The following is a 15284-nucleotide window of genomic DNA, read 5'->3' on the forward strand; positions in this document are numbered from 1 at the left end:
CCATCTGTGCTCTCTCTGAAGGAGATCTATATCACCCCATTATCTGTTGAGAGGTTATTGATGAGGCATTACTCCTGTGCTTCCTTTCCCAGCTGAGCTCCAGTGTGTGGTCCCCACAGTCCATAGAGTACAGCCTCCAGCAGTTCTGCCTGCCTTACCTCCGCCTCTCCTGTCTCCTGCAGCACCATCTTTATGGGGACAACCTGTCAGGCTGCCCGGTACGGTTACTGCTACTGTTCCGCACCTCCCCACCTCTCTGCCTGCCTGCGTCTCTGTTCCATAGCTGCTCCAACCTCACGGCTTTAACTCATACTGACCATTTGTTCTGTTTCAGGAGGAAGAAGAGTTCTCAGGCCTGGCTGGCTGTTTAGGGCTCCTTGACCCAGCCCCTCAACCATCTAACCCCATGTACAGTGCCTCATGTCTGGACTGGACGGTCAGTGCTTTCGACCTGATGTCTCAATGGTGCTCTGAGGTCACAGGGCTCGCCGACACTCAGGCTGAGAAATCAATGGTAGGTTTGAGGCTGAGCACTTCTCTCCACCAATCATTCTCCAGTATATCGTCTCCAAAACACCAATGGTGGCGTCATTCTTTTCCCTTGTTCTTTTGGTACTAGTGACACCATGCGTTAGCTGTGGTGCTGAATATAACCCCTCTTCACCTCTGGGAGTGATGGTTTTTCACATACTACCTTTGTCAATCAGCACTGTCCTTTTCTGCCATACATCACACAATGAAATCTCCCATCGCTTCACACAGCCATTCTGGATGATTCCCGCATACCTTTCAACTGTGGACATTGTTTATTGTCGCACCCTGGAGCTGAAGGGCATACACAAAATGTGGCATATAGGAACTTAAGGATTTATTCGGTAGAAGGCTTAAAACAGGCCAGCTTTTATTTCCTATATTTCTAAATCCTTTTTAGTAGCAAGTGGAGAGACTCAATGCCCAAACTGAAATGAATGTACAGTAACCTCAGTGTTTCTTGGGCTGATGCTTAGAGGAGCAGGAAACAAAGTGCTGTGGTATTTTCTTCGATGTCTTAAGGCTGCTGAGCCGGGCCGATGAGTCCGCTTACTAAAAGAGTCTATTGACAGGAGGTTAGAGAGCGAGTGGACGAGCACATGGTTAAATTAAAGGGACTTCGGATTCAGCTCTCGAGCGATTGGATTGGCTTTCTTAAGTTATGGGCTGCTGAAGTTTAGGCCTACCGTGGACACAGCACAATCGTGAGCCAGATAAAGCCCCCCCAGCTCCCATTGTCTAAAAAGTCTGCACAATGCGGTCCGAGCTGTTACAGAGGATTGCCTAGGGCACAAAGTTGGGGTTCGTAATTGGAATAATGTTTTGACTGCCGTGGTTAATTTCCCTCCATCCAGACTTTGCTTGTCCAGGATCTGCAGTGGGCCTCCCCTCACCTCCTCCACTTACCAGACAACTACAACACCATCTTCCAGTACTACCACAAGAAGGCCTGCACTGCCTGCAAAAAAGTGCCAAAGGACCCGGCGCTTTGCCTCGTCTGTGGCACCTTCGTCTGCCTCAAAGGACTGTGCTGCAAGCAGCACGGGATCTGCGAATGCGTTTGGGTGAGTGGCCCTGCTTTTCAAAGGCTGTATTAGACTATATCTGCATGATTTTTATATTTCTTATTCAGCGAGTGGCTTCATTTTTTTTTAGGTCATTGATGGATATTATTACTCTCTTGTACAAAATAAGAACTTGCATGCTTGGGTGGCGCTGCTGGGTGCAGAGGACAATGTGTTTTGGTGAATAGGTTGTGCGTGTCTGTCTTTAGCACTCTCAACACTGTGGCGCCGCCACAGGCATCTTCCTATTGATCAACGCCTCGGTCATCATCATCATCCGAGGACACCGCTTCTGCCTGTGGGGCTCCGTTTACCTGGATGCCCATGGAGAGGAGGACCGCGATCTACGGTACAAATACACGCCATAGACCCTTTGCATTAAACTTCAGTTTCATCTCACACAATCATCTTGTCAGGTTCTCACTAGAATGGTTGATGTGGGGGGGGGGACTATGCTGAAAACATTGTTTGAAGTCACTTTTTCTATTCTGTTTTTTTACAGCCGTGGAAAGCCCCTGTTTCTATGTGTGGAGAGGTATAGAGTGCTGGAGCAACAGTGGGTCTCGCACACCTTCGATCACATCAACAAGCGCTGGGGGCCTCACTACAACGGACTGTAAGGTCACCTGAACCCACACCCTGATGGGAAAGAATCTCTTTGGTTTATGTGTCTGCCTCTGTAAAACATATGGGATCTTATCATGTGATATAAACAAACATGCAGTGAGGGTGTTACTGCCACAGCCTTGGTTTATGTGAAGTTTTGTGTACAATCATGCCTAAAGACTAACAGTGTGTGTTTTTTTTATTTAAGTGATTTACTGTGTGGATTATAACTGGGAGAAAGCACAACTTTGCCCAGTAACAGATTGGTTCTGAAGTGGTTTAGAAGACAGAAATATTTTTGGGGGGCTCAGTCGGGTGAGTATTTGTACACTGATTGGCTAACAGTATGAGCTCGAGAGATATACATATAGACAAATTTTCCCTTGGTAATGTTAATGATAAGAATATTGTCACAATGTATGGGTTGGTGCATATCCCTCATTTTTCAGACTTTGTACTGCTGGCATGGGTTTAAAGCTCTTGATAAGTATAGCGATGTTATTGCAAATTGTGTTCTCAGTGTGTTTGTTGGGACATTATGGTAGGTGACAAGTCCACTCAAGAGTTTATTGCCGTCAAGCACAGGCTCTTCTTTTTTACAGTGTAGTTGCAATTCATCCTCAGGTATATTTTTTTTTGTTGCTGTAGTTTAGAATACAACATTTTAAATATTTAAATAAATGCTGGTGCTCATTGTTCAAATAAGTAATTTTACTTTTTGTAAAGATTTTTTATTTTCTAAAGAAATAAATGCTTTACGTTTATGGTAGATGACTGGCAAACATGGTCGACCATCGCTATTGGTCTTTGCAGTCCTGCCTTTACTTAGGCTCCGGCCAGGTCCCTGAGGAAACTCAATGACCACTCACCAGTCTGGCCACAGTAGAATACACATAAGACTGGTGTGGAGTATCTGTCTACTGTAATTGGCATGCTCTTCTTCCAAAACTTCCATTGCTGAGAATCATTTCAAGTGCATTGGGATTTTGCTAGAGTTTAAATATTTGAATTTGGGGACTCAATGCATAAGTTATACTACTGATATGGCATTCTGTAAGGGAATGGTTGTAGTTTCATCTTTTTATGCTGATGAAGACTTTTGCAGTTTTAGATAGTACAGTTGAATATTCTTTTGTGAGTACATGGGCAATACTGGTTTGGCCTTTCACATTTCCTTTGAGTTGCTCTGTGAAGTTATAGTAAATGTATTGGAAGATGTATATGGGCGCATAATGCAAAACCCTATCTTTGATTAACTAAAGGAACTAGTTGAAGATGGCTTTCGGTCTCTTCAAATTGTTATCTTTGAAACTCCATAAGATGTCATTTAGTTGGTTTTGAGAAGTGTAATAGTGTTAACCTTAACATAACAAATGGATGTCATTCACCTAATCCACACTTGTGGTACAATATATTTTTTTATACTGTTAAATAACCAATCTGTTTATTTGCTTTTGGTTGCCAAAGGTTATAATTAAAGTAGCTATATTTAGTGCCTTCGGAAAGTATTCAGACCCCTTGACTTTTTCCACATTTTCAGTTACAGGCTTATTCTGAAATTGTTTTTTGACCCCAATTTACACACACTACCCCATAATGATAAAGCAAAAATAGTTTTTTTTTAAACAACAAAAAAACTGATATCACATTTACATAAGTATTCAGACCCTTTACTCAGTACTTTGTTGAAGCACCTTTGGCAGCCATTACAGCATCGAGTCTTCTTGGGTATGATGCTACAAGCTTGGCTCACCTGTATTTGTGGAGTTTCTCCCATTCTTCTCTGCAGATCCTCTCCAGCTCTGTCAGGTTGGATGGGGAGTGTTTCTGCACAGCTTTTTTCAGGTCTCTCCAGAGATGTTTGATCGGTTTCAAGTCCGGGCTCTGGCTGGGCCACTCAAGGACATGTGTGCTTAGTCGTTGTCCTGTTTGAATGTGAACCTTTGCCCCAGGTCTTGAGCTATCTGGAGCTTGTTTTCAAGGATCTCTGTTCTTTGCTCTGTTTATCTTTGCCTCGATCCTGACTAGTCTCCCAGTCCCTGATAAACCTCCCCACAGGATGATGCTGCCACCACTATGCTTCACCGTGATGGTGCCAGGTTTTCTCCAGACGTGATGCTTGGCATTCAGGCCAAAGAGTTCAATCTTGGTTTCATCAGACCAGAGAATCTTGTTTCTCATGGTCTGAGTCTTTAGGTGCGTTTTGACAAACTCCAAGCGGGCTGTCGAGCCTTCAGTTTGGCTAGGCGGCCAGCTCTAGGAAGTCTTGGTGGTTCCAAACTTCCATTTAAGAATGATGGATGCCACTGTGTTCTTGGGGACCTGCAGAAATGTTTTGGTACCCTTCCCCAAATCTGTGCCTCGACACAATCCTGTCTCGGAGCTCTACAGACAATTCCTTTGACCTCATGGCTTGGTTTTTGCTCTGACATGTACTGTCAACTGTGGGACCTTGTCTAGACAGGTGTGTGCCTTTCCAAATCATGTCCAATCAATTGAATTTACCACAGATGGACTCATATCAAGTAGTAGCAACATCAAGGATGATCAATGGAAACAGGATGCACCTGAGCTCAATTTCAAGTCACATAGCAAAGGGTCTGAATACTTATGTAAGTAAATAAGGTATTTCTGTTTTTTTTGTTTTTAATAAATTTGCAAACATTTTTAAACCAGTTTTTGCTTTGTCAATATGGGTTATTGTGTGTAGATTGCTGAGTTTTTTAATTTTTTTAATCCATTTTAGAATACGGCTGTAACCTAAAATTGTTGAACAAGTCAAGGGGTCTGAATACTTTCCGAAGGCACTGTATAAGGAAGACATTCCCCTATGCCTAAATTTCTCCAAGTTTAAATTAAGATATTTCCTTGGGTCATGGATGCATTCCAACATAAGACATCAGACTTCAATACCCATAATATACCATGGTCATGAGATTGTTTTAATCACAGTTTTTGAGTTTGGTGTCTGAAATGCTTAGTTTCAATTACCATGTCTCCAACTGGAAGAGTAGATAATTCTCAAGTCGTGCCTGAAAGAGTAATATTGCCATTGTTTTGTGAAAAATCCCTGGGTAATTTATTCTGGTGAAAAGATTTGGTGAATTGCTGGTCCACATCGTGCTCAAAGGAGGTACATTTTTAAGGGGGAAAAAACGCGCATGCTGCTTATGTGTACTGTTTCCCTTTCTTTTTGCAGTCCCCACTTTGTACATGACTGCAACAGAAAATCCAATGAGTGAGTGTACATGCTAATTGAAAGCTTTTTGTGTGTTCACCTGTATGAATGAAAATAAGAAAACACAGTACATTACTGTAGGTGCTGATTCATACTTTCTGAGTTGGATCAGAAAGTGTGACTTAGACATTTATTGCAAAATGTAACATATGTGAATAAAATATAAACTGACTCGTTTATCTTCATTGTCCACGCTAACGTATTTTAGATTTCCCTATGGACCAATTATTTTATTCTCACTAGTTTTCTTCCCTGTCCCATTCAGTGTAGTTAATTAACATAATTGGCCTGCAGCAAATCCCCTTGTGTTTCCTGTGTCTACGCTGGCTATGATTTCTCAGAACATCAAGTCAGAGGTTAGCTCCATGGTAACCCTTAATAGTAGGTCTCTTAGCACTAACATGTACATCCTGTTCTTACATTCAACTGTTCAGTACAGTTGGGAAAATAAGAAACTGAATGGTTCAAATGGAAAATAATTCTACACAAATATTCAGCCACAAGTGACAGGTAACCACCCTCCCCACATTGTTTCTCCCAGACACTCGGTCAACATTCTGCTCTCCGCTCTGGTCATATGGGAAAATCCCATCTCCCTTTCTACACCACCATTATAAGCAGCCTCTCTTCTGTGCTCTTGTCAAATTTGAATGATTGCATATAGGAAATGTATTGGTACATCTTATTGATGCACAAGACATGTGTGATTTACTGCATTTGAACGGGCCTGAGCTGGTCAAATGAATTTCCGGTGATAAATGATGATAGCGTCGTCTTTTATCTGAAGTCTTACAGGGAGGAAAATGATTGGGCGGTCTCGTCTAGTGTTACACGCGCAGACTTTCAAAGAAGGCTATTCTCTCCCTCTTGTCCCACGTTATGTTTGCTTTCTTTGAGGAAGGACACATTGAAGGACATCCGTCACCACTTTGCGCTGCATGTTTCAGATCCGTTATATCCATCTCGTGTCAAGCCATCACTCACCCTGCTCCTACGCCAATTCATAAATCTATCCACGTTGGTGCAGTGACAGAGAGACCTGGTGGTCCAAATATCGTTTACCTTTTTTCTCGTAAACCGGTGCTCAAAATAAATGCTCCCCCATCTCCCACAGGGTCAGTCAACCTCTGTGATACATTGCACTTATGTGACAAACTGAAGAGATGTGAGATTTGAACTCCTCTCATTGAGAATATTCATCATTCAGGGAATATGGGTTACATACATATGTAAATGTTTTGTCTGATCCATCACGCACTATTACTTAGTCAGGTGAATGTTTAGGCACCTCTTACTTTGCACCTTTGAACCATCATGTTGTTTATGGCCTCACTTTATACAGACTGATTTATTACAGGCCTAACCCATCTGCTTTGATGGGTTAAGCCTGATAATATGGGGCAGTTTCCCGGACACAGATTAAACCTATTCCTGGACTAAAAAGCAAACTCAATGGAGAATTATTATTATTTTACCTTTATTTAACAAATTCTTATTTTCAATGACTGCCTAGGAACAGCGGGTTAACTGCCTAGGAACGACAGATTTGTACCATGTCAGCTTGGGGATTTGAACTTGCAACCTTTCGGTTACTAGTCCAACACTCAAACCACTAGGCTACCCTGCCGCCCCAAGAGAATTACTATTGAAAAGGCTGAATCTGTGTCCAAGAAACCACCCCCCATTATGTTATTACTTAATATGGCTTAATATCCCACCTGTCATTGGTTAAAGACACCAAAGTCAGAGAAAATTATATATATATATTTTAAAAAGCAATTGTAATGGTAATCTCTTTCAGTTTGATTTGTGTGGAGCCTGGGATTGGGGTAGAGAAAAGCACCATTCAAGGTAATCCCAGGCCAATCCAATTGATGCTGAAGACATTGAAGTGTTGTTAGTGGTGTCTTGCTGGACATCGACAGGGTCCCTGTGGTGCGTGCTAATCCAGATTCCCAGTGCAATGTTACTTGTTACATGTCCCCTCGGAGATAAGCAAGCGTCATTGGTATGGGTCTTGTTTTACTATGAGATACTTTAGTCGTTTGTCTGCAGTCAAAGGCTTAATGAGTCACAGAATAACACTCCCGATGTAAGTATCGTCGTTTGGTTTGAATTTTGCTTTCTCATCGGCTGCTTTAAACCTGTTAAGTGCCTCCCTTGGCCAAATAGATGTGTCATTGGGCTCAATGAGTCGTTTAGTGGTCTACTGTATAATATAATATATAGCAAGCTGTTAATATCTTTAGTATTGATATAGCGGTAATGAGAATGTGTGTTTTGGTGAAGCATTGCATGTAGATCAGTGTGGTCAAAGCCATATGCAGGATGTTTTGAAGCTAAGCTATACTGACATGTTGCCTGTTATCTTTCCTTGATTAGCAAAGCTTCCCGAGAGAGGAGAAAGTGTTGGCAGGGATACACATTTCATTTAGTTCCAACATGCGTGAACATGAATGAAGCATTTCACTTGGAGCTCTATAATACAATGTAGGAGGTTGCTGTACGGTCTGGAGAGTCTGTCGGGTCCTTTGGCTGACTGCAGGGACCATTGGTAAAGGAACCTATGGAAAGGTCTAGAGTGAACAACAGGAAGGATGGGAGTCAGGCATCAGTCAAAGCCCTGCACCCAATTCATGTAAGTTAAACGTGATTGGGAGTCCCATAGGGCGGTGCACAATTGGCCTAGCATCGTTAGGGTTTGGCCGGGGTTGGCCATCATTGTAAATAAGAATTTGTTCTTAACTGACTTGCCTAGTTAAATAACGGTCAAATGAAAATTAAATAAAAATGCAAAAGAGACACAATCAATTGATATGTCTCTTTAGAAAGTTGAGGTGCCAGTAATGTCAACCCTTACCAGTGATAACGCTAAACCAAACAAATGAATAAAGGAAATCATCTCTGTTTTTCTTGACTATTGTTTGCCTTGTCTCATTATAAATCAAATCCTATCAAATGTATGTATATAGCCCTTCTTACATCAGCTGAAATATCAAAGTGCTGTACAGAAACCCAGCCTAAAACCCCAAACCGCAAGCAATGCAGGTGTAGAAGTACGGTGGTTAGGAAAAACTCCCTAGAAAGGCCAAAACCTAGGAAAACACCTAGAGAGGAACCAGGCTATGAGGGGTGGCCAGTCCTCTTCTGGCTGTGCCGGTTGGAGATTATAACAGAACATGGCCAAGATGTTCAAATGTTCATAAATGACCAGCATGGTCAAATAATAATAATCACAGTAGTTGTCGAGGGTGCAACAAGTCAGCACCTCAGGAGTAAATGTCCGTTGGCTTTTCATATCCGATCATTGAGAATATCTCTACCGCTCCTGCTGTCTCTAGAGAGTTGAAAACAGCAGGTCTGGGACAGGTAGCATGTCCGGTGAACAGGTCAGGGTTCCATAGCCGCAAGCAGAACAGTTGAAACTGGAGCAGCAGCACGGCCAGGTGGACTGGGGATAGCAAGGAGTCATCATGCCAGGTAGTCCTGAGGCATGGTCCTCCGAGAGAGAGAAAGAAAGAAAGAGAGAATTAGAGAGAGCATACTTAAATTCACACAGGACACCGGATAAGACAGGAGAAATACTCCAGATATAACAAACTGACCCTAGCCCCCCGACACATAAACTACTGCAGCATAAATACTGGAGGCTGAGACAGGGAGGGTCAGGAGACACTGTGGCCCCATCCGATGATACCCCCGGACAGGGCCAAACAGGCAGGATATAACCCCACCCACTTTGCCAAAGCACAGCCCCCACACCACTACAGGGATAAGCCGAGTATAGCCCACAAAGATCTCCGCCACGGCACAACCCAAGGGGGGGGCACCAACCCAGACAGGAAGACCACGTCAGTGACTCAATCCACTCAAGTGACGCACCCTTCCTAGGGACGACATGGAATAGCACCAGTAAGCCAGTGACTCAGCCTCTGTAATAGGGTTAGAGGCAGAGAATCCCAGTGGAAAGAGGGGAACCGGGCAGGCAGAGACAGCAAGGGCGGTTCGTTGCTCCAGAGCCTTTCCGTTCACCTTCACACTCCTGGGCCAGACTACACTCAATCATATGACCTACTGAAGAGATGAGTCTTCTGTAAAGACTTAAAGGTTGAGACCGAGTCTGCTTCTCTCACATTCCTTAAAAATGGAGCACTATAGGAGAAAGCCCTGCCTCCAGCTGTTTGCTTAGAAATTCTAGGGATAATTAGGAGGCCTGCGTCTTGGGGGGGGGGTCAATGTAAATAGTCTACTATATGACTATTTGATGAATTGTTCAGCAGTCTTATGGCTTAGAGGTAGAAGCTGTTATGGAGCCTTTTGGTCCTAGACTTGGCACTCCGCTACCACTTGCCATGCGGTAGCTGAGAGAACAGTCTATGATTTGGGTGACTGAGTCTTTGACGATTTTTTGGGCATTCCTCTGACACCGCCTAATATATAGGACCTGGATGGCAGGATTGGCCCCAGTGATATACTGGGCCGTACTCGCTACCCTCTGTAGCGCCTTACGGTCAGATGCCGAGCAGTTGCCATACCAGGCGGTGATACAACCGGTCAGGATGCTCTTGACCGGTTGGATGCTCCCCCGAGGGGGACAAGGTGTTGTCGTGCCCTCTTCACGACTGTCTTGGTGTGTTTGGACCATGATATTTTGTTGGTGATATGGACCCACTCCACTACAGTACTGTTGATGTTAATGGGGGCCCGTTCGGCCCACCTTTTCCTGTAGTCCACAATCAGCTCCTTTGTCTTGCTGACATTGAGGGAGAGGTTGTTGTCCTGGCATCACACTGCCAGGTCTCTGACCTCTTCCCTATAGTCTGTCTCATCGTTGTCGGTCATCAGGCCTAGCACTGTTGTGTCGTCAGCAAACTTAATGATTGTGTTGGAGTCACGCAGTCGTGGGTGAGGGGACTAAGCACGCAGATGTGTTGTTGCCTACCCTTACTACCTGGGGTCGGCCCATCAGAAAGTCCAGGATCCAGTTGCAGAGGGAGGTGTGTAGTCCCAGGGTCCTTATCTTAGTGATGAGCTTTGTGGGCGCTATGGTGTTGAACGCTGAGGTGTAGTCAATGAACAGCATTCTCACGCAGGTGTTCCTTTTGTCCAGGTGGGAAAGGGCAGTGTGGAGTGCGATTGAGATTGCTTCGTCTGTGGATCTGTTGGAGCGGTATGTGAATTGGAGTGGGTCTAGTTAGGATGGTGTTGATGTGAGCCAGGACCAGCCTTTCAAGCACTTCATGGCTACTGATGTGAGTGGTACGGGGCGGTAATCATTTAGGCAGGTTACCTTCACTTCCTTGGACACAAGGACTATGGTGGTCTGCTTGAAACATGTTGGTATTACAGACTCTGTCAGGGAGAGGTTGAAAATGTCAGTGAAGACACTTGCCAGTTGGTCCGTACATGTTTTGAGTGCACACGTCCTGGTAATCCGTCTGTTCCCGCAGCTTTGTGAAAGTTGACCAGTTTAAAGGTCTTGCTCACATTGGCTACCGAGAGCGTGATCACACAGCCACCAGGAACATCTGGTGCTCTCATGCATGCTTCAGTGTTGCTTGCCTCGATGCGACTATAAAAGGCATTTAGCTCATCTGGTAGGCTCGCGTCACTGGGCAGCTCGCGGCTGGGGTTCCCTTTGTAGTCCGTAATCATTTTCAAGCCCTGCTACATCCAACGTGCATCAGATCCGGTGTAGTAGGATTCAGTCTTAATCCTGTATTGACGCTTTGCCTGTTTGATAGTTCGTCTGAGGGCGTAGCGGAATTTCTTATAAGCATCCCGATTAGTGTCCCGCTCCTTGAAAGCGGCAGCTCTAGCCTTTAGCTCGATGCAGATGTTGCCTGTAATCCATGGCTTCTGGTCGGGATATGTATGTACGGTCACTGTGGGGACGACGTCGTCGATGCACTTATTGATGAAGCCGATGACTGAGGTGGTATACTCCTTCATTGAATGAATCCCGGAAGATTTTCCAGTCTGTGCTAGCAAAACAGTCCTGTAGCGTAGCATCCGTGTCATCTGACCGCTTACTTATTGAGCGATTCGCTGGTACTCCAATGTACCTGTCCTTGTATTTACTGTTCCCAAGTAGATTCATTACCTGTCTCCTTTTCATCCATTTCCACCCCATTTCTACACCCACTCTCTACAGTCGTCCTTACCATCTCCCTCCTCCCTTATGTATGTCCCGACCTTAGTGATGTGCAGTCAGCTGCCAGACCTGTCTGTGGTGCTGAGGCCAGGGTGGCCTTCAGTGGCGCCATGTTGTGTTTGTGAGATTCAAGCTGAGTGCTTGCCTGTGATTGTGTCAGTGCTTCAATTCCTCTTGCGCCTCTCACTGCCCCCCTGCTGCAGCTCCCTAGCTGGGTATGAAGATGTAGCTGCTTCCCTGCTCATCCCTCTTCTTGATTAGACTGCTGACAGTATCGTTCACGTATCCAGGAAGAGGAATTCTGCCTCTGTGACACTTTTTCTTCACTTCCACTGAGATTTAAACTGATATAGACGATACTTCATTGGTACTTCTAACCAAGAGTTAGTTTCCCTGTGTTTAATGGTTCCGGGCTCTGATTGAGGGTATTTTAGTTCCCTTAAATTTGATTTCAACATCCTTTTTTAGAAATGTAAGTATTTGTCGACACTTTGTTTTGTCTTTTGGTGTGTTGGTGTTCAGTCGACTGATGTTCATGTGTCCTCCTTGTCGAAGGATGTTGATGAGGAGATTGAGGCTGAGTACAACATCCTGAGGACCCTGTCCAACCACCCCAACATGGTCAAGTTCTATGGCATGTTCTACAAGTCAGACGGCCTCTGGATGGTTCTAGAAGTGAGATCGCCTGGGTTTTTCTGTCTCGCTTCTGTCTCGCCCAGCTTTACAATCCAGTCATATATTATATACTGTATCTACTGTACAACATGCAGTTAATCATTTAAGGGCTCATACAGTAGCACTTTGTCATTTGAGGCAATATAACCCAGTGGTGTGAGCTTGTCAAACAAGACAGTGTCTGATTGTGCTCAGTATAGGTAGCTGCACTTTATCGCCTTTGTTACATTTCCACCAATATGATCAACACAGTCTTACAGTAGACTACAGCCCATCTTTGTTGTTGTCTGTTTGAGCAGTAGAAAGATCACAAACGGTAGATTTACTTTAAAGAGCTGAGAGGAGGTCACCATCCTACACTGGGGGAAAAATCTCAAGTTTAAAAGCTCTGGAAGGAGTTGTGTCTCCAGTCTAATTGTATGTGTGGGAGGGATGGCTCTTGTAATTAATCATAATCTAGAGTGGTGAGTATTGGAGGAACCACTGTTGTTTCTCACACACACACACACACACACACACACACACACACACACACACACACACACACAGCTGTGCAACGGGGGCTCAGTCACAGATCTCATCAAAAGCCTGCTCATGCGAAGCCAACAGCTGCTGGAGCCCGTTATCACACACATTTTATATGGTGCCCTCTTGGTGAGATGGCCAACTGCAAAATGCCTACTGACAGCAGGGTGTGGCATCCACACACAGTGGGCAGGGGATTGACTCAGGAGGTGGCAGGGTGTGGGAGTAATACGCATGGCGGCAGACAGCTTTATTATTAACAAACAATTATTAATGGCATTACTGACGCTTATTAAGCCCCTCCTCCCGCCTGCCAGGGTCTCCAGCATTTACACAACAGCCAGATTATCCATTGTGACGTCAAAGGAAACAACATGCTTCTGACCACCGAGGGAGGAGTCAAGCTTGTTGACTTTGGTAATGGCTGTGTTTTCCTGTTGTGGGGGCACTTCACTTCTGTCTGGGCCTTCATTTAAAGGTCCAATGCAGCCTTTTTTATATCTCAATATCAAATCATTTATGGGATTGTTTTAAATTAAAATGTTCAAAAATAAACTAAAATATCTTCTTAGCAAAGAACAATTTCTCAGGTAAGACTTTTGCTAGGAATGTCTGGAAGTGGTCAGCGTGGGAAGCGGTAAACTGAGAACTAGTAGAGAGGTTTGGAAATCTCTTTCTTATTGGTTTATTAACTCATTTAGTACCTGGTGATGTCATCAGGCAGGCTAAAACTCCATCCCACCAAAACAGGCTGAAATTTCTGGGGGTCTTTTCAAAACAACTCTTACACTTAAAGCGCATTATCATAATTTTCACAATTTCACATTATTCCAACCTCATAGTGTAGAAATATACACTCACCAGACAGTTTAATAGGTACACCCATCTGGTATCGTCGGACCCCCTTTTGCCTCCAGAACAGACTGAATTCTTTGGGGCATTCTATAAGGTGTCAGACATTCCACAAGGATGTTGGTCCATGCTGATGCAATGGCATCACGAGATACTGGATCCAGTGTGCCTGGCACCGATGATAATACCACTCTCAAAGTCGCTTCACTCGTTTTGCCCATTCTAACATTTAATCGAACAGTAACTGAATGCCTCAATCCCTGTACCTGCTTTATATAGAAAAAGACACGGGACTTACTGTTTGTTAGGAGCGATCCATTTTCGTGAAACAGGGTGGTGTACATAAACTGGCCGGTGAGAGTGCTGTGTTTTATATACAATCACATTTTTGAACACATTGGGCCTTTAACAGATAACTCATCATTGATAGTTCACGGTTAATCCATTTTTTTATTTGTCCACATAAAAGCCTGTGATATTATTGGTAAATACAAACATATGGGCATCAATGCTGTGATGCAGTACTCTTTCCATGTCTTTGTTACCGACCCTATGTAACATCTTTGTATTTCATGGACCATAGCTTAACCTAAGGCTATTATTGCCAATTTAAATTGCATTATTTGATCCTTTGCGTATAAAAAAGAAAGCTGCTCTGGCAAATTACTTTGAGTTGCCCCAGGCATGTTTATGTCCTCTGTGTGCTGAGAATGAAGTGGAATCCTGCTGATAAAAATCTGTCCCACTTAATTAGAAATGATTATGGTGGTATGGCAGGTTAACACACCAAGTGATATGCCATATCGCTATTGATTGATTCACACACTTTCCCTCTGTTTATGTCATTCACATTCATGTAATATGCACACAAATATAGAGTACCAGTCAAAAGTTTGGACACACCTGCTCATTCAAAAGGTTTTCTTTATTTTTACTATTTTCAAAATTGTAGAATAATAGTGAAGACATCAACACTATTAAATAACAAATATGGAATCATGTAGTAAACAAAACAGTATTAAACAAATATTTCATATTTTAGATTCTTTAAAGTAGCCACCCTTTGCCTTGATGACAGCTTTGCACACTCTTGGCATTCTCTCAACCAGCTTCATGAGGAATGCTTTTCCAACAGTCTTGAAGGAGTTCCCACATATGCTGTGCACTTGTTGGCTGCTTTTCCTTCACTCTGTGGTCCAACTCAACCCAAACCATCTCAATTTGGTTGAGGTCGGGTGATTGTGGAGGCCATGTAATCTGATTAAATGTTTTGATGTCCCCACAAAGTCTCTGAAGCTGGAGTCTTTTATCTCCCTCTCTAAATTTAAGCATAAGTTGTCAGAGAAGCTTACCGATCACTGTACCTGTACACAGCCAATCTGTAAATAGCACACCTGACTACCTCATCCCCATATTATTACTTACCCTCTTGCTCTTCTGCACCCCAGTATCTCTACTTGCACATCATCATCTGCACATATATCACTCCAGTATTAATGCTAAATTGTAATTATTTTCACCTCTATGGCCAATTTATTGCCTACCTCCCTTCTCTTCTACATTTGCACACACTGTACATAGATTCTATTTTTTTTTGTGTTATTAACTGTATGTTTGTTTATGTGTAACTCTGTGTTTT

At 43.6% G+C, this 15284-nt stretch overlaps 1 protein-coding gene and 1 pseudogene across 4 annotated transcripts in view; both read left to right on the forward strand.

Annotated features, from left to right (window-relative positions):
• LOC115101085 (E3 ubiquitin-protein ligase ubr3-like) overlaps positions 1 to 5618 on the forward strand; it is a 41782-nt gene extending 36164 nt beyond the window's left edge. For all 4 annotated transcript variants that reach the window (XM_029620310.2, XM_029620397.2, XM_029620486.2 and 1 more), the window contains 5 exons: positions 93 to 218; positions 335 to 514; positions 1386 to 1595; positions 1805 to 1944; positions 2098 to 5618. In XM_029620310.2, coding sequence (XP_029476170.1) covers positions 93 to 218; positions 335 to 514; positions 1386 to 1595; positions 1805 to 1944; positions 2098 to 2215 — 774 coding nt within the window. In that variant the 3' untranslated portion in view covers positions 2216 to 5618. The remainder of the gene's footprint in view (positions 1 to 92; positions 219 to 334; positions 515 to 1385; positions 1596 to 1804; positions 1945 to 2097) is intronic.
• A 2263-nt stretch (positions 5619 to 7881) lies between these two features.
• LOC115134255 (myosin-IIIb-like) overlaps positions 7882 to 15284 on the forward strand; it is a 104709-nt pseudogene continuing 97306 nt past the window's right edge.

The sequence above is a fragment of the Oncorhynchus nerka genome, linkage group LG1 (assembly GCF_034236695.1).
Source record: "Oncorhynchus nerka isolate Pitt River linkage group LG1, Oner_Uvic_2.0, whole genome shotgun sequence".
Classification (NCBI taxonomy): domain Eukaryota; kingdom Metazoa; phylum Chordata; class Actinopteri; order Salmoniformes; family Salmonidae; genus Oncorhynchus; species Oncorhynchus nerka.